Below are 23,396 nucleotides of genomic sequence, written 5' to 3'. Positions count from 1 at the left end.
ACAATGACCGCAGTGTTCCTCTGCTCTCCATCCCTTTCTTCCCCTCCCCTCCCAATTTATTTACCCAAGTTCAAAAGACAGCCTCACAGTCCAAAGGGGCTGGCTGAAGTGCCCAAGGGGTGGGCTGTGAGGTCATCTTTAATGAGGGCAAAAATCCAGTGTCAACAATGCTGTCTATTGTATAGCCCTGTTTAGACAATACAGGCTGGGTTCTTGCTGTTGGCAGCCCCAGGGCTGGGAGCAAAGCCTGTTTGGGGCAACAGGACGGGAGGATGGGCAAGGGGGTCTGGTGCTAAAGCGAGCTGGAAGAGATGGGATGGGGCAAAGTGCAGAGATAAGCACCCCATTGCTATCATCAGCTATTTCCAGCCTAATTCTCAGAGCTAAGATTTCTGCGCCAGTGGCAGTGAACTCAGCCATTCTGCTCATGGCTCAGAGGCATGTTCCATCACCTGAATTATATCTGCTTTCCCTTCTGACCCTGGCAATCAGATGCAGGTGATTTCTGAGATCTCGTCCCCTCCTTCTAACCATACACTCCCCACTGAGGCAGAGCAGGGTGGCAAAGGAAGCTTCTTTCAGCCCCAGCCCTTCCCAAGACTTGTGGAAAAGCAGCTGGGACAGTGGCTGCTGCTGCTCTTCTGGGAACTCCCTAGAAGTAGCTGTTAGCTAAAGAGCCCAAGTAACATATCTTGAATGCAGCCATGCCTTAAGGGAAAAGATGGGGCAGGGGATTTCCAGGGATCTGTGGGATCCACTGAATTTGTGGAGCAGTAAACTTCAGAGCAAGCAAGCAAGCAAGCAAGGTAATGCCAGTCCCTGTAAACTTAAATCTCACTTTTGGTAAACACATTGATAGATTCCCCAAAATAGATAGATTATATAGATTCCCCAAAATCCAAACTATATATCCATCCTATATATCCAAGCTGAGGCCAGGTAAATACACAAGAGTTTGCTTTCCATGTCAGAAAGGAAATTCATATGCCATCTCTCCTGGCTTAGGAAGAGTGCATGATTCCAAAAGAGAATGCATAGGGAGAAAGCTGCCCAGAGAGCTGGGATCTGATCCTTAGTTCTGAGTTCCTGGAAATGATGGTCCTGGCAGACCTGCAGCTGCCACCACCTTGTCTTTCAGGCAGGAGTTCATGCTGCAGCCTAAGCTAAGTCTTGTTCCAACTCATTCTGTAGCCCAGGGCTGTCACCTCATTTCTCTGCTACATGTAACTGTGCCCAGAAGTCAAATCTGTTGAGAAGCAGGGAACCATTAACCCACGAAACTGCTGGCAGTGGTGAAACACACTGATATTTATCTGCTCTTGATAGAGGGCTAAAGCCTTTGAAAGGCAGATTCTGTATGAGGGGAGAGAGGAGGAAGAAAGGAGGACTGATGAAATGGCATTAAACCGCCCCTGCACTTCTGCTTGGATTAAAGGCCTTGGCGTGATTCTCCTTTTCCAAGGAAAACCTCTAAAACTTCAAGTGCTTCACACTTCTTCAGGAAAACAATGCAAGAGATGCAGAAAGTAATGAGTAATCCTGGCAGATTTTTTGCAAACCTTTATTTTTGGCAGTGGGGAAGGAGAATGGGTCAGCTCATTCCCCAGTTTTCAGCTTGTTTCCTTCTCTTTGATTCTTTTTTTTTCCCCCAAATTCTAATGGTGAAATAGAAAAAAGAAGGGAGAGATGAGGAATGCTGTAAAATAAGATAAACAAATAACATGAAGTAAACGTTGCAAAGCCCTTGCAACAAGCTTTGCAGTGTTTGGTTTTTCAACACTTCAGAGGGGGCAACTGAGGAGACTCAGTAAAATTTCCAATATGTCAACACCAGATGAAATCTTCTTGCAAAACTCAACTGCTTTGTGGAGAAGCAGTATTTATTTAGTTAGTTAGTTATTTAGTTATTTATTTATTTTTAGAGGAGAGGCTTAGACAATGTTTTGATGAAATGTACTAGCTTAGACTTGCTCCTGTTTTATTCCTGAATCTTGGCAGTGGTTGGTTAGCACATCCTATGAGAGGGATGCAACTGCTTCCTCTTACAGATCTGCTCATGGATAAGTCACTGGTGATGCTGCCGCTGATTTCTTCTTCTCTTTACTCAGCCTTGATAACCTGCTTTGGGATCCTCTCACAGAGAGGACTTTGCAAGAGCTTTTCACTACTGCAATTCCTTGGCCAGGCTGTGAATCTACAGGAGGCTTCTCGGAAAGGTGAAACCAGCCTTACAGTAGCACCATTTGTGATGAAACCCTGTGCTGAAGTTCACAGTCTGCTCTGTTCATGGTACAGCTGCTGCTGCTCATCGCTGCCCTGTGCCCCACTCCTGGCATTGCCTCAGTGCATTTATAGAAGACCGTGACCTTAGGCATTGGTCACCACATGCAGAAATTTTGAATAGTTTTCCCAGAGACGATGACTAAAGTTCAGTCTTTCCTAAGAGATGTTAGTGAACTCCACCAGCAAGGTGCTTCTGCTGAAGGCTCAGCTGGACAGTTCTTTCTGGAAGGAAAAGCAGCCAGATCCCAGCCCTGCTGCCCTGCCCTCGCCAGGGCAGCCCCTCACTTCCATCATGTGGGGGCAAGCTGTGCTCATCTTAGAGAATGGCAAAGACTTGCTACCCTGTAAGTCCCCTTTTGGCCATGCTCTGCATCTGAAAAAAAAAAACTGGTGGGAAAGGAAAGGGTCCTGGTGGGTCTTGGTTTCTGCAAAACTGTAAAGGTAGAATCCCAAGAACCTTCTTTTTACCAGCTGGTAGCATGTCTCTGGTCTGTGGCACTGTTATTTTCACCATGCCATGAGCTGCTATACATATATATATGCTAATCAACAAGTACCCAAGTACCACCTTATTTCTTTTTCTTTTTTATTTATTACCCTGCTTTTACTTTCTCTTATTTCCTTAGGATAATGTTTTAGCACAATGTTCTTCCAATGTACAAAGTAAGTAGAATCTTTAGCTAAATCATTGTTTCTCTCCAGCGTTCATTAACCATCAGCATTGTTAACCGACCATTTAACAGAGAGCCTTAAAAGAGATGGTTAAAATCCCTCTCTGACTCATGCCAGCTTTCATTGTCTAGGAACATCTTCTGTTGTGGGTTCTGTCTTTCAATGTTGTGTCTGAGAGTAGGCAAGGCTTGATTTTCTAATGTGAAACTAAAACACAGACCCCTCTCAGACCTCTTCATCCATCACAGCGAGATGAAAAAGGAGAGACACATTTTTTCCCCTTTGCCAGCCACCTCTGGATACAGAGAACTGAGCTGCTGTTATTTTTCTTTGTCACTTTTCCCTCCCAGTGATTACAATGCAGCTCACTTTTGACAGCTGCCACTGAATCAGCCCCACTGTACGGGAGCTGGGTCAGCCCCGGGGATGGACTGACTCCGCAACAAAGTGGCTGTCCATCCGCACCTCGTTTGGTCGGCTCCTTTGCTGAGAGATAGCTGCCTAGGCAGGATATGGCTCAGCGGATACGGGCACAATTCAACATGGCTTTTGATGTCTCTGTTCCACTGTGAGTTCTGCGCGAGGAGTGGGCGCTGCCTGAACATGGGGCACACTGCAGTTGGGGTGATGGCACTGGAGAGAGCTGCCTCAGCTCTGCCACAAGGAAGGCAGCAGCTGGAGTGCCTTCTTCACTTTTAGTGGGAAACGTCTCCCTGGTAAAGAACCCCAGCAACAAGGAAGTCCAGGTTCTGTTACTGGGGCTGGTGAGAACGTTGTTACGGAAACTGGCTGATACCAGACTGAGCTTTTCATTTCTTTTCCCTTTCTTCCGCCCTCCACCAGAAAGAACTGTTTGCTGGTGGAAAATGCCCAGGATTCATTTCAAAGGTTACAGCCAACGTTTTCCAGACTGTGTATATCAAGATAAACCCCTACGCAAATATACATGTGGATCCAGACATATAGTTGTGAATGTGCTTTTCTCCACAAAAAAAAAAAAAAAAAAAAAATACAATTTCAATACATATACATAAATCTCTCTACAGAGCTCCCAGTACAGAGCAGCTGCTTGACAATGAAGTGCCTTCCTTCCAATTCGCTGGCCCAGGTAAGGGTCCCCGCTCCGCTCTTGCTTCGCTCCGCGCAGCCCTGGTGCCGGGGGCGGCTGCTCCGCGGAGCCCCGCGCGGAGCAGAGCTGGGCAGAGCAGAGCAGTGCGCCGAACCGCGGTGAGCGCCGGCAGCAGACCCGCGCAGGGTGCGCGCCGCGGGGAGCGAACAGCAGATTGCGAGCAACCAATGGCGAGGGCAAGTCGAGGTGGCACCAAATTTCCGGCAGCCAATCGGCTCGCGAGGGGGAGGAAAAAGGAGGAAAAAAAAAAAAAAAAAAAAAAGGAGGAAAGAAAAAAAAAAAAAAGAAAAAAAAAATAGCCAGGCATCATGCGAGAGCCTGGCCCTCGCCATCCTCCTCTTCCTCAGCATCTTTCCTCCCGCCCCCCGGCCCGCCCCGCCTCCCCTCCCGGGCACGCCGAGAGCCAAGCCCCTGCTGCTACTCGCCGCCCGTCGCGCTGACCCCACGCATCTCGCAGCGGGTAGAGGGTCACAGGGAGGCCGGGGTGCCGAGAGCCCGGCCCCGCTTAAATACCTCTGCATCCGCCTCCCCAGCCGCACAACTCGCCCGGCGAGGGGCCGACAGCAACCAGAGTCCCGCAGCAGCCGCCGCCACCGGGGACATTCGCGCACCGCCTCCGAGGGACAGGGACACGGCAGCCACATGCCTGCGCACTTGCTACAGGAGGAGGTAAGCGGAGGGCTTTGTCCGCTCCTCGCCCTGTCCTGTTCCCTGCTCAGGGGAACGGCCCGGGCATCCACGCGTGTCCGCGGCACACGTATGTGCGTGGCGGCGCGGGCCACTTCTCGGCCGGGAGGTGAAGACGCTCGCTGCGCTCGTAGGGCATCGCTCAGCCTCCGTCGGGAGACGGTGAATGAAACGGCGGCATCTGCCGCTGGGAGCAGCGCCCGGAGAGGCTTTGGCGAGGGGGGAACGATCTCGAATATACTGAGCGTGAAATACGGGCTTGTTTTAAAACATCCATCCAAAGCTGCTAGCAGGGGATAAGTCCTTTGCGGTATGAGGTCGTGGGGATTTGGGGAGTGGAGCGCTCTGGCTGTGGCTTGTATTTATTATTCATTTTCCGAAAAGAAAGGGCTCTCGCTTTGCAGCGTTTTTAAAACAAGTACTGCAGCAGGGAGCGTCTCTAGGACAGACGCAAGGTGAAAGCGGCCAGCTGCCCAGATGAAATGAATGGCTGTGTCTGCATTGCCAAAGCCGAGCAAACATACAATGGGGAGACAGCCCATTTTTGGCAGAAGGCAGCCTGAATAACAACCCGGCACTGGGAAGATATGTGGAGTTAGAGAACATTTGAGATTTTATTTATTTTTTTGTTTGTTTGCCTCCCGGCCGTCACACTCCCCAGGGATACAGGGGCTGATCCTGTACTCCTGCTCTCACATTCTCATCCTTCCCCATTGTGCCTGTGCTGAGGAATGGGAGGTAAACCACAGCCCCCTGCCTCGCCTGTCACCAGCACGTGGTGGCTCTTCCCATCCTTTTGTGCAGGTGTTATGACCTTCCAGGGATGGTGTGATGTAAATAATTATATTCCTTTCACCACCTGAAATGGATGCCAAGGACAGTGTGCTCAGACCACGTTCCTTGTTCTTGATGTGTACTTTGGGGCATATCCTGGAGGCTGGGAAGAATCCTGTCCCTGGGTCACACTGGACGTACTAAAATACACGGGACCTGAGATTCAGTGCCCTGGGGGCCCTGGGCTAAAACCTTGGAGCTGCAGCTGGCTGGTTGCCAGGATCACCTATGCAGTGTTTGATGCTGGTAGGGTACGTGGGGGGGCGTGGAGATGGAGAGCACATCTGTTGTGCACGAGAGCTGCAAAGTCATTCAGAAAGGAGGGAGAGCTCACAAAGATGATTTAGTTGATGCTCTCCCTCTCTCAGCTATAGACCCCAGATCGGTTCCTGTCCCATTTTCCTTGGTGGGAGCCGCAGGAGTCATGGTAGCCATGAAAGGATAAAAATCTGTGGGTTTTTTTTTCCTCCTGGTTTCCTTGGTCTCCAGCTAAAGAGCTGCTCACTTCTCCCTCCCTCCTCCAATCCCAATCCTTTCCAACAGGTCTGTAACGATGGAGCTGTTTCACAGCCGTTTTATGGTCCTTTTGATTTAAGGTTAGTTTACATGTGAGAAATGACCTGTTTGATTATATCAGTGTAATTCTAGCAGCAAAAGTATGTTGGTAAAATTCTTCACTTGTCTACTGCAACACAGTAAGAAGTTTTTTTTTCTTCTCTGCTGCTTTCTTTGTACTCTCCCTCCTCCTATGTAACTCTGACTGTGACATAATCCATCACAGAGGAGAAAAATGCAGTTCCAACCTCAGATTCTTATTGTGGAAGCAGCATGTCCATATGGGGAGTATTACCCGTCTAATTATACCACCAGATCTCTGCTGGGAATTTTTCCTGCATAGACAAGTCTTCGGTCTTTTGGGTTTATTGTCTTCCAGCCAAGGAAGAAAACTGTGCCTTCCTGCCAAAATGTCAGATGAGAATATCTGACACTTTGGAATGGGCAGGATTTTTATTTGCCTAATCTCTGGATGAAAAGCCATTTCTCACAGCTCTTCTTGCGGGATTGCCTCTGAATTCTCCAGCAGCTTGGAGTATCACGCCCTCAGAGTGACATTAATTAGAGAAGCAGGGAGGGTTGGCCAGTGGCTGGGATGAGGGGGCGGCTGGTCCCAGCACAGCGGTGCCTGGGCACACTGGGAGCAGCAGGGTGCTCAGCAGCATCTAGGGTTTATCTTTTTCTAGCTAGGGTATGTTCAGTTGTGGAAGGAAAAGCTTAGAGGGCTCCCTGCCTAGCAATGTTACACTTCCCAGATGTGAGGAATCTCCTGGATTTGCCAACTCCTCCCCGTAGGAAGGTATGTCTGTAACCCTCTAGTTTCTGCCCTCGGGAAAGGGAGGAGTTGGAGTGGCCATGTAAGCTGCCTGGCCTGATTTGAATGCTTCCCTCAGGAAACTAGGCCATGGCAGAGCGGTGGTCCTTCATATATCCTGGCTGCCCAGGGTTCAGTCTGCTTTTAATTCGGGAGAGCTTTCTCCTCAGAAGGGAGCCCCGCAGCTGCAGGCTCTGAGCTCAGCCATGGCCTCTCCTGCTCCCTCTGGGTTGCTTCCCAGCCCTCTGTGCTGTGCAGCCCACGGCCCCCAGGCATGGAGTCAGGGCTGGGCAGCACACCCCCACCACCCACAGCCCACGTGCACAGCATCTCTGGGTCAGGCCCAGGCGTGCACTTGGGCTCAGGCCTGCGGAAGGGGTGCGAGCGCCAGCAAACACGCAGCTGTCAGGATGGAGGTGGAAATGGGTGATTCAGGGTTCAGTGACCTGTTTCATGAGGGTCAGTCCTGCCTGCTCTTTTCGTCATGCGTGCCTGCTCGGGCGGGCTGTTACTGTGCCAGGGAAAACAAGCATGTGGAGAGGGAATGTTGTGTCATGGTTACAGGAGAAAGCCGGGAGCCAGATCCAAAGAGCTCACTTCTTAGACCTTCCTGTCCCTGCATTGGTGGTCTCAGCTCATGGGATTGCCTTCCAGTGCCTCAGTTTGCCTGGTGAAGAGTGAGAGACGGATAAGGAGCCCAACAGCAGCTGTGAAGCAGGGACTGTGGGGCTGACTGGTGTGTAGGCGAGAGGTCCTGTTGCATCCCAGCCAGGATGGGGAGGCATGGGGACACAAAGAGGCTTTCCAAAGGAGCTTCCTGCCGTTACCTTGTGATCCCTACTGGGGTAACACAAAGATGTTGGAGGTTGGGAGAAGCCTGACGATTTTAAAAAAAAATCGTATTTCAGATCATATTTCTCCCCCATCTCTTTGTTTGTTGCAAGATTTCTTTTATTTTTGGCTGGTTGCGTACAAGGCCAGACTGAAAGCCCACCTTAAAACCGCCCACTTATAATACTGGAGGAAAATAAAAATCCTTGCAGCCTGCAAAAGAATTCACCAAACCACTGATAGATGAAAATACTGGCTTTCAAGTGTTTTTGTTTACTTTTTGCATGGTTTCCACCATTCCCTTCCTCTCCCCAGAAAGAAAAAGCCCTCTCCTTTTCACAGACCATCACTACATTCTTGCATTTGTAACCACCGATTTCTTGTCTTGTTTTCCCTTTCTCCCTTTCTTGAACACATCCATTGCCATCTCTCCAAGGAGTTCTCCTCAGCTTCCAGCACCACCACTGTCACCTCACGGGTGACCAAGAACGGGAATGCTGCTGTGAAGAAAGACTTACTCGATCATGACACCTTGGCAGCAGAACGAGGCATGGTGGATGATCTCTTTGATGAAACCTACCGTGAGAAGGAAGGCCCCAAGCCCCCTCTGCGATACGTCTGGAGGAATATAATCCTCATGAGCCTGCTGCATCTAGGGGCCATAATCGGGCTGACGATGATCCCTTCTGCAAAGATCCAGACCCTGGCATGGGGTAAGCACATTTCTCTGCTTGTTTCTCAAAATCTGCAAACATGGTTGTTGGGTGAGATTTTTTTTTCTCTCCAGGATTCAAGAAGGAAAAGTAAGTGGAGGTCATCTTTTAGAAGATGCTCAGCCAGCTTCATAGCAAGCTAGGAAACACTAGCAAGTGTCTCCTTTGAGGGAGGAGGATTTGACAGGGGCTGCCTGGATGATTAAAGAGCAAACCTCTGCAAGGGCATTAGATAAGATAGAGAGAGGAACTTTCCTCGTGCTTCAGTACTGCATCCTTGCTGGCTCATGGAGGTCCTCTGCCTGGCAGGCATTTACTATAGGAACTGGCAGAAGTAGGGGCCCAGTCTTCTGGAGTATCCAACCCTCACAGGAACAGTCCTGATGCTGAGTGGGGAAAAAAAAGATCTTTAGACAAAGCGATTCTAGTCTGCTAGACTTTGGAGTAAGACACACCTGAATACAGCGCCTTCTGAGGTGAAGCACAGAAAACATTTGATGGAGCACAATGACAGTCCTGGAAAGTTAGAAAGAAAGATATTAGCAAGAGCCCATTCAGGAGTGGCTGGGAATAGAAGATATAGGGAATTTGGTGAGAGGCTGTTGCCCAAAGTAACCATTCCTATGTACGTCTACAGATACTCCATGTGTTTGTGAGGGGAAAAAGACAAAATACAGTTGTGCTAAGGGTAGAAGTTTATTCTTGTATCATTCTTATGAGAACACAATTAGCCTCCATCATCCCAGAATTAAGTGTGACAGCTTTCAAAAAATAAAAAAGCAGCTCTCCAGGCAGCGAATTCCAATAGAAAGCACAACCAAGCAGAAGGTAGCTAGGAGAAGCTCCTTTTTTTCTGAGACCTATCCCTGAGCAAGAACCAAACTTCTTTGACTGCTTGAAAGACAGCTGGGACTGAGGCCCAAGCTGCTGGGGAGCCTCACTTTCCATGAGGCATTATATGACCTTCCAAAGGGTTCAAGAAGCCAAACCGTTCCCAGTGGGGAGTTCTAGAGATTGCATCCAGCCCTTGCCTTTCTGTGAAGCAGAGCATCCTGAAATAGGAAGCCCCAGTCATATTCAGAGACATGCTGGAATGGCAGCAGTGCTTTTAGTTTCAGCAGTGTCCCTGTGAAGTACTCCGGTGGGAGCAGCATTCTGGCCATCCCAGGAGGACAGGCCCCAGTGAGGTCCTCTTGAAGTCTCTTGCACTGCCTTGCTGCCCCTGCTGGATGGGACCCGGGGTGGGACATGCTCTCAGTCTGTCACCCTGACAGCTGTGAGCTATAAGCATTGCATCTGGTAAGGAGATGGCCCCCTAGGCTGCCAGACTTTGTGCTTCCCCAACTACTTAAGCATCTCACAGTAAGACGCCTGGGGATGAGCCCACTGGATGCCACAGGACTCAAGAGTCTGGCTACATCATCTGCAGAAACAGAGGCAGTGTTCTCTGTTCCCACACTGTCACCATGGCCTTTCACAGGGATGTTATGAAAGAAAACGTTGCTGGCCTTTCCCTTGTGAAAACTTGACAGGCCTCAAGGACAGGCTGCATTTTTCCCTGGGGCTGGCAGGGCTTGGCAGGACATGCAGCCTTAGCACAACATTGGAGGAGTGTTTCTGGGCTGTCTGTGTGGTGGGGTGTCCCCTTCCCGAGCTCTTGGCTGCAGGCAGGAGCTGCTGACCTGTCTCACAGCAGCGTACTGGCAGCCCGAGTCATCTAACCCCCACCCAAACAGCTTCGGCTTTACAGCAAGGAGGAGGGTGAAGCTGAGCTGGGCCTACTATTTTAATGTCTGCTGAGATGTGCTGTTATTTCCAATCCATCCAACCCATCTCCTTGACCTCTCCTGAGATACACAGGTGGGCTTGAGCATCTCCATTCAGAAGGTAAATGATGCCTTGCACTCTGCTGAGCCCCGTCTTATCCTCAAAATGGTCTGTGAGGCAGTGTCCTTGCAACCATGTGCTTGTTCAGGATGCCTGTATGGCATACTATGGCACTTCTTGGGAATCTGCCCTACTTTTTTTTCTGACCCCAGTCACTCCTCTTCCTCAGCCAGCTCTGATGTGAAGTACCAGTGGCTGTCCAGCCACTGTGAGGCACTGCATGATTCCTCAGTGGCTTCTGGAGTGACAAGTGTCATGGGAAGGGAAGAATGTGGAATTTGAGGAACTGCATTGTTTTGGGATAGCTGAAGATCCGTCCTGTGTTAATGCAGCTGCGGTGGCTTCAGAGAGCTCCCTGTCCTAGATCACATCCTCTGGAAAAGGACCATCCTTTCTCTCACTTTGCAGGCCAGACAAGGCTTTTCCAGCACATTCTCTGGGGCTGGGATGCTTCCTTCATAAATTTGACTTCTCAACAAGGCTCCTTGCTCTCTCTTGCACTGTTCTTGTCTCAGCTCACTACCTTTTTTTGAAGGGGCATAGAGAGCCTCTTAACTGTTATCTCATAGTCTTGCTGTTACCTTCCCAGCAAGGAAAGGACAACAGTTCCCCTTTGACACACAAAGACAGAATAGCAGGGACTTGTCCACAAGCCATGGGCTCATGGCAGAGCAGCTCTCTCAGTTGTAGTTTTGGAGCTGTTGTTTTTTGTTTGTTTCTTTGCTTAGATCATTCCTTCCTCAGGCTATGTACATGTAATATAAAATCATTGTGGCCCCAGATGTTCTCTATTGTGTCAGGTAGCTCATCTACCCTACTGTATTTTTTATAAGGAGCAATCCTCTGCTTGTATCCTCTTCATCTAGGCCAATGTCTCCTTGATGTTTCTGTCTCTCTGAAACCAGTTATATTGGTGACTGTGTCCTCTTTTGTTTTCATTTCTCTGTGTGCTAATTCCTCTTTGTCTCCCAAGCTCTCGAGCCCTGCCTTCATCATTGTTTGCTGTTCTGCATTGCTGTGTGCATTGTATCCCCTGATCTCTTTCTGGTACAGAGCTTCCCAGAACGAGCTGGGATTGTTGATCAGGTGAAAGCTCACCATATTTAAAGCTTTCTGAGCCCTTCCAGTGCTATGGCTTTCTTGCTGGCTCCCCTTTTTAATTACTGTCTTCTCTACACTTGACAAAATCTGGTCCAGACAATTTATTTCTAGGGACTGTGGGCAGATTTTGTTTCCTTTGCCAGACTGATTCTGGAAGGGATGGATGCAAAGGGGATGGACAGTTTCTCACTACTCACTCCTCCAAAACATGATTTGCATGTTGTCTTCCTGGCCCTCAGGTACATCAGATGGTGATAGTTGTGTTAACCCCTGATGACCCGACTCCTTGCAGCGGTGGCAGAAATATGGATTGATACTTTTCTGAACCATAATCTTGCTGGATAATTTAGGCAACAGACAGCCTGAAAATCTCCAGCAAAATGTTTATAGAAGTCTGATTCTGCTTTCCCATTGAGCCTGCTACGGGCAGCACTTCTCCTAGTGTCCTCTCCAGGCTTAATTTGCAGGCGACGGTGCTTCTCTGCTGAGTGCAGAGGGGAAGTTCTGACTTTGCCAGACAAGGAAGTTAAAGTTTAGCAACAGCAGCTCCTATTGCTCCTTCTAAACACTGTTCCCCTTATGCTGCCTGCATGTGTTTCCTTACTATTGATTCATTTCTCCCGAGAGCAGCAACTGTTTGCTATCCTCACAACCTGGCCAGGTTGGACTGGGAAGCAAACAGAAAACAATCTAGAACTGTAGCTTTCCCTCCGTCCCTCTAAGCAGAAGCCCAAGGACACCTGTGGGAGGAGGGACAGCTCTTCATGTAAACATCCTTGATGGCTGAATGCAGGTGACAATGCCTTTAGCACATTCCTGGCTTCCCATCATAACTTGAGGTCTCAGTCTGAGCCGCAAAGAGGTAGAGGCTATTGAGTCATATAAGCACAGTTGAATTGAAATGTTTTTTGATTCATTTTTTTGGGCTGCTGAGTGCGCTTTACTGCCAGTGGTCATAATTCTTTGTATTTCATTTGAATGGGTCATTGGCAACATCACCTGGGATGCTGCAAATACAGTGTCTTCTGGATATTCTATACTGCAAAGCCACAGTCACGTCATGGTACTGAACACGATGCTGAAACCTCAGCTGATGGAGTTCTTCAGTCCTTCATTTGGGGGAGCGTGACAGGGCAGCTATGAAAGCCTAGGCTACTTCATCTCACTTTCCCTGTTTCCTTTCCAATTCGCATCCTAATGAGTGATCTTGGAGAAGCTCTTCTTCGTTCCCTGCAAGATGCTCATTCCCTAAGTCATAGTCATCTGTTCAGGGGGACGAACCCCCTGAATCATCAGGGTACTGATTCCTCTGTTCACCAACATTTTTTTTGATTGTCCATATCCTGTTCCTGTTCCATTTATCACGGTCATAATGTACCTGTCTGACAGAGCTAATAGCCCCCAGGAAGAGTTCAGGTTTCTTTCAGTCTGTGTGCCCATATATGCATAGCCAGATAACCAGGTCCTTTCCCACAGCACACTTCTGCTCCTTAGATAAAGTACAGTTATTGTATGTGGGCAAGATGCAAGGCAGCATGGAGTTACAGTTAGTTGCAGGACAGCATGTGAGAGAAAGGGACGCCTGAGCTTAGCCTATAAATAGGGCCTGTACTCACCTAACCTGGTATTTACTTTCTAGCACCGTTAAAGATGATGAAAGATTGCACAGTTCCATTTCCATGCCCAGTTCACCCTTAACTCACACTTCCTTGCCCCACAGTGGGGAGCTGGGCTACTTTCCTAGCAAGTTACCCCCTACATCCTTGATCCAACATCCACTGCAAGCCACCATTGTATTTTTTTCTATGGACTCCCTGTTTGGTGTTTCTCATAGAGTATGTAGAGGTTGGAGAGGTATTGCTCTCAGCTCTGGTTTAAACTGCTTGTCATTCTTGGAAATCTACCTCAGCTGCCAAGATGTGCACAGTAGGTTACCCAGAGGTTTTATGAAATCTGCTTTGCAGGGCATAGCAGCCTTTGCCCAAGGGAGAATGATGGTGTGTCACACTCCTACCACTAATAGGAAGTGTCTGCAACATCCAGAAGTGGGTTTAGTTGTTACTGCAGAGTCTGATATTATTCAAATCAGAGTCAAAACCCTGGATTATCTGAATGAAGGAACTGATTTTAGTCATGTTACTAACAAAGCATTTTCTGAATTAAAGATAAGCTTGGTAAGATCCATTTGGCTGGAATGAATGGTACTGTCAAGTGTACTGGTGATCATTATCAATGGGCCTACTTCTAGGAATAAGGAGCTGTCTGCAGGATTAAGTGAATTGGCTGAAATCTGCAAATTTCTGCCAATGATGGAGTTACCTTTTGGGAAAGCAGGAAATGTCCCTTCTCCTAGAGCTCCCATTAGATTGGTAGGTTAGATATTTTTCTAGCCAGCTCAGACTAAGGAAGGGAGCAGAAGAGAAGCCTAACTATGGGCTTGAGCTGTCCTCCTAAATAACTCTAAGATAATCTACTACCTTTAGGTTAAAAGAATGCAAAAGAGTGACAACAGGTGAGATAGGGAAGTGAAATCTTTGATTGGGAAATATGGGAGGAATGGGGGAAGCCACTCCCTGGTAGACGCATCTGTTAGATGCACCTCTCCTCCTCCCAGACCAAGCCTATCTGATGAGGGAAAATGCTTTGTACTCAAGTAACTGCACTCTCAAGTTGATATATTACTGCCCTAGTATATGCTTTCCATGGGTTCTTCTCTTGAATACACAGCTTTGGGGGAAGGTTTGCCTTTCTGTTGCTTTGCCTGAAACTGTGGTGCAGGCTGACTTGCTCTAACTGCTCCAATGCTTTCATTTCCTCTCCAGCCATTCTGTGTTTTGTGTTGAGTGCTCTGGGGATAACAGCTGGATCTCACCGCCTCTGGAGCCATCGATCCTACAAAGCCTCACTGCCCCTGCGGATCTTCTTGACTATTGCAAACTCAATGGCCTTCCAGGTAAGCACCTGCTCTTTGTGTGAAAACAAGTCCCCAGAAAGAAGTGCTCCCCTGAGTCTGTGTTTCAGATACAGGGCACAAGATGATGACCGGTTCCTCTCTCCTACTGCCTTTTGTTAGCAAGTAACCTACCCTTTCCATCTAACATTGTGGTGCTGAAGTCCATCTCATTGCCTTCACATTGCCCCTTCAGAGGGTAACTGTGAGATGAACCTTGCTAATGAGATGGGGAAGGACTACTCACCAAGGTCAGGGGTAGGAAAGCTCTCCAAAGCAGGAATGTACGCTTCCCTCAAGTGCATTCTCCAGTTCCTGCCTTAGGAGGATCTGTGAAGGAGGTGTGGATGTGCTAAGTGCTCTCCTGCTATTTGAGTGGCCTCACCCTCCTCTTTCTGCGCTGCTGAAAAGAGGGGGGCACATCTGCACAGACTGGGGAGCAAGGCTGTGGAATCTACTGCTGCAGAAAGACCAAGCACTTGAGCATTTAGGGGTAGGCTTCTTTGATTTTGGAATAACCAAAGGAACAACCTAATTTGAAGTCATGCCACTAGCTTGCAGAGAGTCATCCCAGAACAGTGATGTTTCAAGGAGAGACGCTTGGGCCCATTCAGAGTGGCCCAACTGACTTGGAGGCAGCTGATAAACTCCTCAGGATATTGCCTAATCACTCATGAGAGCACTTCATCATTTGCAAAAGCAAACAAGCAGGGCAGTCCTTAGGGACTGCATGAAGTAGCAGAGATGGCCCTGAAGAAGTTAGAGTGAAAACCCTAATTGGATTGGCACAGAAAAATTATCAGTCCCTCCTGTTTACTGCTATGGAGCAGCTCTAATGGAACTCCATTCTCCAACTGTACTAGAGAGGACTTCATACAGGATAGCTACTGTGTAGGAAGTAGTGGGTTATATGGCAGGCTGTAGCACTTTCTGCTGGAAGAAGGTGCACAGAAAAGTGCTGGTACTTTGCCCTTAAGTAATTTTCCAGCTGAGCTGTGGGGAGAAGGGTAAAGCCCAAGTGGACCAGCTATTTTAGTGCCACTGTCTCACTTTGTTCATTGTGCAGCCATAGAGGATATAATCGCTGATGTGTAATCAGAAAAGGGAGGGAATGTTTTCTCCAGTCTTGGAAAAGTTTCTAAAACACCATTCACTTTCCTATTCTCTGTTAGCACCAAATTAGTTTTTCATGAAGAAGAGGAAAGACCAAGCTGTTGATTCCAGCTACTGGTCCAGTACTCAGCATGGGAATGAGTTGGGTTGTTGTGTATTGGACAGTCCCATACAAAGACCATCCTTCACATGGTTGTAGGGCAGAAGAGGGAAAGAATTTGCTGAGTTATTGCTATGGGGAATAGACAAAGATGAGAGACAGACAGATATTCCAGCTTCAATAGGAACTAATCCAAAGTTTTACTGAAAATTCAATACCATTCCTCTTGAGTTTTTTCTTTTAATAGTTACTCTCAATGAGATCAAGAGAAGGTTTATTTGCAATATACCTCATTCCTGTTGTTGACAGCAGCTCTAAAATCGGACTTGTAACTATTCAAGCCAGAAAAGATCATAGATTGTCTTATCTGAGGTCCTCCAGAGAATGCCTGTCAGCTGATCAAAGACCTGCGGCTTCTGGTTTCAGAGAATTTGAGCCCTATCTGGCTCTTCCATTGTGAAGACCAGATAGCTGCAGTGCAGCAGAAGCTCCTCTGGTTATAGCCTATAAGATGGAAACTGCCAAGGAGGGAGGGTTCTCTGAAGCTTCGCCTGCTGACCTAAGAAAGTCAAGGTTGCAGCTAGGGCTGGTCCCAAGCTAAGGTCAGTAGAAAAGAGATATGCTAAAGTTTGGATCAAGATTCTGAGTTTTCTGCCTTGAAATCTCTGATATGTGTTTGTACACGTGGTGTGAAAGACAAAATAGTACCGTGCTCTAGCTTGAAGGCCTGGCCTCTAAAGATTTGTGCCTCCAGCAGAAGGCATAGTTCATAGAAGCCCTGTGTTAGTAATGAGATTAAGGAGTCTCTCAGAGACTCCTCTAACAGAGGAAACAGAAAATAGAGATGTGCATAGATCTGTTTCTTGCTTTCTAGGATGCTGTAATACATGGCTTTAAGCAAATTAAGATCTTGCTGTAGAGGAATGAGTACAGGCTCATTGAAATCTATTCTTAAAAGTGGCCAAAGCAAGTGTTTTGTGATACAGATGATGAAAGCTTTGACATTTTTCAAACCATATTGATTTCCTAGCTCAAAATGAATGGGCAAATTTTGGTAACTCTCATTGAAGTTGTGTGTTTATTTCTAAATCTTTTAAGATTGCTTGATTAAAAAAAAAAAAAAAGTTTAAAAAAAGGATTGCCCCCAAGTCAAACAGATTTGGCAATCCCAGGAAAAGTAAGGCAGGCTGACCCATGGAAAATGTCACTGTAGAGTGAAGGGGCAGGTTGATCAATACCTACTGGCAGCTCTAGGGACATGGTCAAGAGACCAGTGCGTGCTGTGTGAGGGAGGAGGCATGAACTGGCCAGTTAGGACTGGGTGTTGTGGGGTGGGGGAACAAACAGAACCAATCAAAGCCTGTGATGCTGTAGAGGATGTGCAAACCAAGATCTAAAATTAACTAATTAAAAACAACAACAAAAGAGAGTAAGAGAATTAAAAAGAAAAAAGAAGCAGATGCTGAAGAACAAAGAAGATCCAACCTCTGCTTTAAAAGTCAAAAACCTCAAATCCTAAAGAAAGACAGAATGACTAATACACATTCACGTTAACAGGATTTTGTAGGCCCTTTTGTAACTTTGAAGGGAGCATCTCAAGCCTTAGCCCTAAGTTTCTGCTCATCTTGCCTTGCAGAATGACATCTATGAGTGGGCCCGGGATCACCGTGTCCATCACAAGTTCTCTGAGACAGATGCAGACCCTCACAATGCTATGCGGGGCTTCTTCTTCTCCCACATCGGCTGGCTGCTGGTACGCAAACACCCAGATGTCATAGAGAAGGGCCAGAAGCTGGACCTGAGTGACTTAAAGGCTGACAAAGTGGTGATGTTCCAGCGGAGGTAAGTAGTGGGGTGTGGGATAGAGTGGGAACCCCATAAGCGAGCTAGGGAGCTCCTTTGGTGGACTGTGAAAGGAGGTGGGATGTCATGTGAGGAATGTGAGTCCTTGGTCTGCCTGAGGCTTTGCCATGGGATGAGCTCTGTGAGAAGTCAGCTGTGCCTCTTCTATAGGAAGCATTTAGAAGCTGGTGCCAGGGTTCCAGCCCTCCCACACCCCTTTCTCACCTTCCAGCCTTGTAGCATCTCACTCATGGGCTGAGTTTCTTACCACAAGCCACTTTCATGCCTGCTTGCCCACAATCCCCCTGCTGCCTGGGCTGGCCCAGAACCCACCTATGAGTGCCTCTGGGCCATCCCTGGAGAAACTGTGGTTCATGTTCCAGGTCATGCCTCTGCCTCCCTCCCATCGGTCTGCTGGAAAGAGATGAAAGATGAGTTGAAAATGGGGACATGAGAGGGGCAGTCACTAAGAAGGACAGTCTTGATTCATTTGTGCCTCCTGTGTGGAGTGTCTGTCATCTGTCTGGGGCTGTACTGGGGCTCACCTTTGGAGAAGATGAGCTTGTCACCAGGGCTGCTCTCCTACTTTTTGTGAATTTTGCTTGTGGATCACCAGAGTGGCTCAGCTTCCCCTACTCCTATCCTTCCAGTGTGAGAGACCCAGTATGCTCAGCTATTTGAACAGGGCAAGCATCTTCTGCTTGCATTTGTCTGTGGGGTACTGGCAGACAGGGCCAAGTGCGAGGAGGAGATGCAGCACTTGGCCAGAGCTGGAGAACAGACTTTCCGTGGAACCTTCTGCAAATGTGGCACTGCCTTATAGAGACCAGCATAGCTAAGGGATAAATGGGAGATCGGGAAAAAGGCAGCAATTGGTGTCTGGACTTACTGTGATGGGGACATTTCTACATATGTGTGGCTGGGACATATGTGTGGCAGGAGTTTAGTCCACATCTCTTGCTCAGAGGTAAGACTTGGAAGTCTCCAGCAAGGGCTTCTGTGCACCCAGGGTAAAATATATGGGACTCAGCATTGAGATATTTCTGCACTTGATTTTCCCTGTATGACTCAGACAAAAAAATCTCCCAAGGGAGGACTGAACCAGCCCTGCATCTGCCACTGAACAGTTTCCTCCTGGTCCCTTCTTTTCCAGATACTACAAGCCATCGGTGGTGTTGCTGTGCTTCACGCTGCCCACTGTAGTGCCCTGGTACTTCTGGGATGAATCCATCATCATCAGCTTCTTCATTCCAGCCATCCTGCGCTACACCTTAGGGCTCAATGCCACCTGGCTAGTGAACAGTGCTGCTCACATGTTTGGCAATCGGCCGTATGATCAGAACATCAACCCACGGGAGAACCCACTGGTCAGCGTGGGGGCCCTAGGTACGTTCAGCATCCATGATTTTCACTGCTGGTGCTGCAGCTGTTTATGGAGATTTCTGTGAATCCAGGTGTCCTCATTTCCCCTACATCATTCCTCTCCTGCCCTGCAGCTTTTGTATGTGGACGTGTTTCCCAGTCTAGTCAGTGAGTACATAAGGGCAGTGGGGTTATCAGCTTCCACTAGCCTCTCTGCAGCCTGGAAAAGACTCTGTTAGACTTAGCACCTCCTTATCTCAATAGCAGTTTTTTTATTTACCTTGCTCCAAGGTCTCTCTGCCCTGTTTACCAGACCAAAAAATTTGCTCTGCAGTCTCAGCTTATCTCTCTTAGATTTATCATCTTAAAAACCAGCAGATGCGTATTTGGATGTGCTCTTAGCGTGGCCAGTGATCTGGGGCTACTAGAAGATGAGACAAGCCAGATCTCGTGCATTTTCCCAAATTCTGAGAATCAAGGAAAGTATATCCTAGCATTTGCCCATATCTGTTCCCCTAAACTCAAATCTCAGCTGCTGTACATCCCTGTATATTACAGTTGCTGCACTGATTTCCATCACTAAAAGATCTATTCTTAAGGTTTTAGTAGAGAGGGATTTTTACTACAGAGAGCCAGGGGGTAGGAGCAGGAGTCCAGGCAATGTAATTGGGCATTGAAGCCCACCCTAACACTCTCTAGAGCAGAGGACAACTGGCTTATGTAGATTGCTTCGTAGAGGTCTCTCTGCATTGCTCCCATCTGGAAACACCTTCTCGATTTTGGCATTAGGACTGTTAATTGGCCTCTCTTGGTTTGTCATGGACTTGATGCAGGTCTGTCAGGTAGCTCAACCTATACTAGAAGGTGTCTTATTGTGGCAGAGGAAAATCCATTAGGATTCCCCCAATTTATTGGTGCAGTCTATGAACAAGAAGTTTTATAGGCTCCTGGCTGCATGCTCATTTTCTGCCAAAGTCTCATAAGTCCTCTCTGGCTGTCATCGCCTCTTTTGGGCCAGCACAGGCTTCCTCTAGTGCTGGACTATTTCCAAATGAAATGGGGCAAATTCACAGAGGAAAAACTGCGCTGAGAGGAGAGAGCAACCTAGAACCAATCCAGAGCCTGTTGGAGGGCTGTGGTGCTTGGGCCAAGTGAAAGGGGCCCTAGCCTAGAGCTCTTCCCATCTTCTCCTTGGTCTTGTTTTGCAGGAGAAGGTTTCCACAACTACCACCATACATTCCCCTACGACTACTCCACCAGTGAGTTTGGCTGGCGCTTCAATTTAACCACAGCCTTCATCGACCTCATGTGCCTCCTGGGGCTGGCCAGTGATCGCAAGAAGGTCTCCAAAGAGGTCATCTTGGCCCGGAAAATGCGGACTGGAGATGGGAGTCACAAGAGCGGCTGAGTTCCTACTCCCCTTCGCACACACATCCACACCTCTCCTTCCTCCTTTTTCTCCCTTTCTCCTTTCCTGATCCCTCTGAACACGCTGGACAAAGGTTTAATGTTCTGTTTACTAACTACTGAATAATGCTACCAGTTTGCTTACGATAATGATAATGAGTTTTAACCTCCTCCATGGTGTATTTTACGTGATGTATTTAAGACCTGGAGCTCTGCCTCTGTAACACCAGGCTACCCCTTTCCCCCTCCCCTGTCCCTTTTTGTTCTCATTTCTAATTCCTCTGCCCTGTCTTCTGCTTTACTTCATCCCTGCCTCCCCAGGTGGAGGAGCTGGTGGGAAGCAGCCTGGGCCATTGCAGCCCTCTGCATACCACAGTGCTGAGGGATGCCCATACCATCCAGCTGAAGAGTTAAGCCAAAGTCAGTGTGACCATCTCCCCAAAATTCCCACCTCTCCTTCCTCTGTCCCTCCTTTCTGAAGGGCTGCTGATGCTTGGCATGGCTAAACAGCTGTCTGGGATAAGCAGCCCTGTCCCTTTCCCTTACTGTTGGGTGCAGAGTGTGGGGAGTGGTCTCCTCCCCACCTCTCAGCCCTCTGGTGGTGGGAGGAGAGCCCCAAAGGTGTCTGAGAGCTCCAGGCAGGTCTTGGGTGGTTTTGTTGGGTGCAGCCAAGATTTTGCCAGCAAATAGGATGTGCCAAAACTGAGAGGGGGAGAAGGATGTAAACCAAAGCTTCACCACTGTATTAAGCTGCTTTACATGCTGGAGGAACAGTGTCCCCACAGATGTCCTGTTGTCTCTGTGTGCCCCAGGGTCTGGGTGCAGGGACACAGGAGATATGGCTGGTATGGCGAGGGAGCACCTGTGTGCTCAGGAGGTGTGAGGACATCTTGGAAGACTTACAAAGCATGTCTTTCCCTCTGCATGGGCTCTCGATTAACAAGTGCCTGACAAACACTGAGATGGAGCGAGGTGGCAAGGAGCTGAGGGGGTTTTGCAGTCCCCAGCTCCCTGAGGGATGGGGATGCACTCTCTAGAGAACACAGGAAGAGAACGCAGCTCCTCCTTAGCCCCTTGGCTTGTTTCCTGGCCCCCTGTGACTGCCAGCCTGCTGCTCAGCCTGGTGAGCAAGCTGCTGTCCCGCTATGCAGGCAGCGCGGGTGGTGAGGCAGCGCAAAGGTCGGTTATATCACCCGGGCCTGAGACAGCGTGGGCAGGCAGCTGAAGGGCGTGTTGGGAAAAAGAAGTTCCTGTGGGTGTTGTTTCCTGTAAGCTGCACAGACTGCAGCAGGAGTTCAGGCAGTTGGATCGTGGGCACAGTGGCCCCTCACCAGGCTGAATGTGCTTTTTTTTTTTTCCTCCTCAGCTTCCCTCACCATTATCCACTTTTATTTTTGCAATTAGTTGTAGCAATAGTATCAATTATGTTGCTTAAACACATGGATGGAACCGGAGGAAAGCATAAGAGGTGACAGGAAGGGGTAACATTGGAGCAGATTGGCGGCATCCCCCTGGTTCTGGGGGCAGCTCATCCGCCTGGCCCCTTGCCACGCTCCCTACAGAGCAGCCTGGCAAGCCTCCCTGCAGCCAGCTGCTGCGGCTTTGCTGCTCCGAGACATGTGGGAACCAGGACAGCTTTGCAATGCTCTCTGTAACTCTCTTTAGCTCAGGACTCTCCTCTCCTTTCCCCTCCCTGCCGCATCCTTGTCACTGCTCATCAGTAGGACCCTTCTGCTCTGGGGTACCAGGGCTGATGTGATCTCCAGCTGAGGGCTGTGACGTGGAGCTCACAGCATCCCAAAGGTAGCGGCACCAGACTAAAGGCAACATCCTTACAGCCCTGCTGCTTTGTTGGGGTCAAAGGGGAGAAACACCCTTAGCTCTGCAACTGTGGGCTGCCTTCACCAAACCCCTGTGAACTCCTTAAAGTCTCCAGAGAGGATGAGGTGCTCCAGACAGTCCTGTGAAGGGGGGAAGGTGAGGAGAGCGATTACTTGCTCTTGGTGCCCTCAGCCTGCGGCACGACATACCCTGTGGCAGATAAGTGTGCGTGACATGCTGCAACAGCTCACGTCCTCCCAGCAGAGAAAGCAGGGCCTGACTGACACCAAGGGTTCCTTTTGAATTTCAAGTGCTGATTTGGGTCCAGAATTTGGAATTAGGGTGGAAGCTGAGGAACAGTAACCAAACAGTCCTGGTGTTTGCCCAGTCACTTTCAAGGTGGATTGGCAAATATCTCTGGGTGCCTTAAATCTTCCTTTAATATACATAGAAGTATTGACAGCTGTTTGCTGTTTTTTGTTTTGTTGGTTTTTTGGGATTTTTTTTTTTTGCTGAATTATGAACATTTGAGGGGTTTCTTAATTATTTAATTGCCTACATTGAACTGTGGGTGCAGGTGATTTTGAATGTACTTGAGTTAGAAATTTTTGTTAGATTAAGAAACAGATAGAACATTTTAGGTAGACTTTTGTTTGAGATATATATATATATATATATATTTTTGGTGGCATGTTTGTATCCTGGATGCATCGTCTGTATGTTCACTGTAAATGAGTCTGTGAGAGGTAGAAGCGGATGAGGTGGCAGCAGAGCCGTTCCCTGAGCCCAGGTGAGCACCTGCCTGCTGTGCCATCTGGGACAGTGTCATGTCATGCCTCAGTTTCCCTGCACAGGGCTGCACGCTGCCCACAGGGAGCGGGAGGGAGGCAGGCAGCAGCGCACCATGTGCACACTGATGCTGGAGGAAGCACTTTCCAGGCCCGTTCCCAATCCCGGTGGTATCACAGAGAGCAAGTGTTGGGTGCTCGGGGAAGGACTGGAGAGCTGAACCTGCACGCTGCCTGAGCTCTGTCACTTGAGAGTAGGATACAATTTTTCACAGCTTAGGGATTTCTGCATAGTAGTATCTCTCTGTTTTGTGTACTGGAAAAGGAAAAAAAAAAAAAAAAACTTTTTGAAATAATTTCTACTAATATGGAAACAGACATCTGGTTGTGCTGATCTGAAATTTTATTTGTTCATAATAAAAATGTTACTTTAAGACCTGTTGGACTTCCAGCGTGACGAGCGGGACTGGACTAAGCACGAGAACTTAGGAGGCACACTGTCACCCA

The 23,396-nt window shown here is 48.4% G+C and overlaps 1 protein-coding gene across 1 annotated transcript; it reads left to right on the top strand.

The window, feature by feature from the left end:
• The first annotated feature begins 4,456 nt into the window (after window positions 1-4,456).
• Window positions 4,457-23,325, top strand: SCD (stearoyl-CoA desaturase). The gene is made up of 6 exons (XM_048945374.1): window positions 4,457-4,753; window positions 8,242-8,518; window positions 14,329-14,459; window positions 17,306-17,511; window positions 18,665-18,897; window positions 20,082-23,325. The coding sequence occupies exons 1-6, from the start codon at window positions 4,727-4,729 to the stop codon at window positions 20,279-20,281; spliced, it is 1,074 nt and encodes a 357-aa protein (XP_048801331.1). The 5' UTR covers window positions 4,457-4,726; the 3' UTR covers window positions 20,282-23,325.
• Window positions 23,326-23,396: the final 71 nt, after the last annotated feature.

This window comes from Lagopus muta, chromosome 5 (assembly GCF_023343835.1).
Source record: "Lagopus muta isolate bLagMut1 chromosome 5, bLagMut1 primary, whole genome shotgun sequence".
Taxonomy (NCBI): Eukaryota; Metazoa; Chordata; class Aves; order Galliformes; family Phasianidae; genus Lagopus; species Lagopus muta.
This window is presented reverse-complemented; position numbering and strand designations above follow the sequence as displayed.

Excerpts from the sequence above, each read along its gene's own strand:
- SCD (XM_048945374.1), top strand. The coding sequence starts at position 4,727 with ATGCCTGCGCACTTGCTACAGGAGGAG. Across the intron at positions 14,460-17,305 it reads CAAACTCAATGGCCTTCCAG|AATGACATCTATGAGTGGGC; the intron begins GTAAGCACCTGC and ends CTTGCCTTGCAG. Across the intron at positions 18,898-20,081 it reads GGTCAGCGTGGGGGCCCTAG|GAGAAGGTTTCCACAACTAC; the intron begins GTACGTTCAGCA and ends CTTGTTTTGCAG.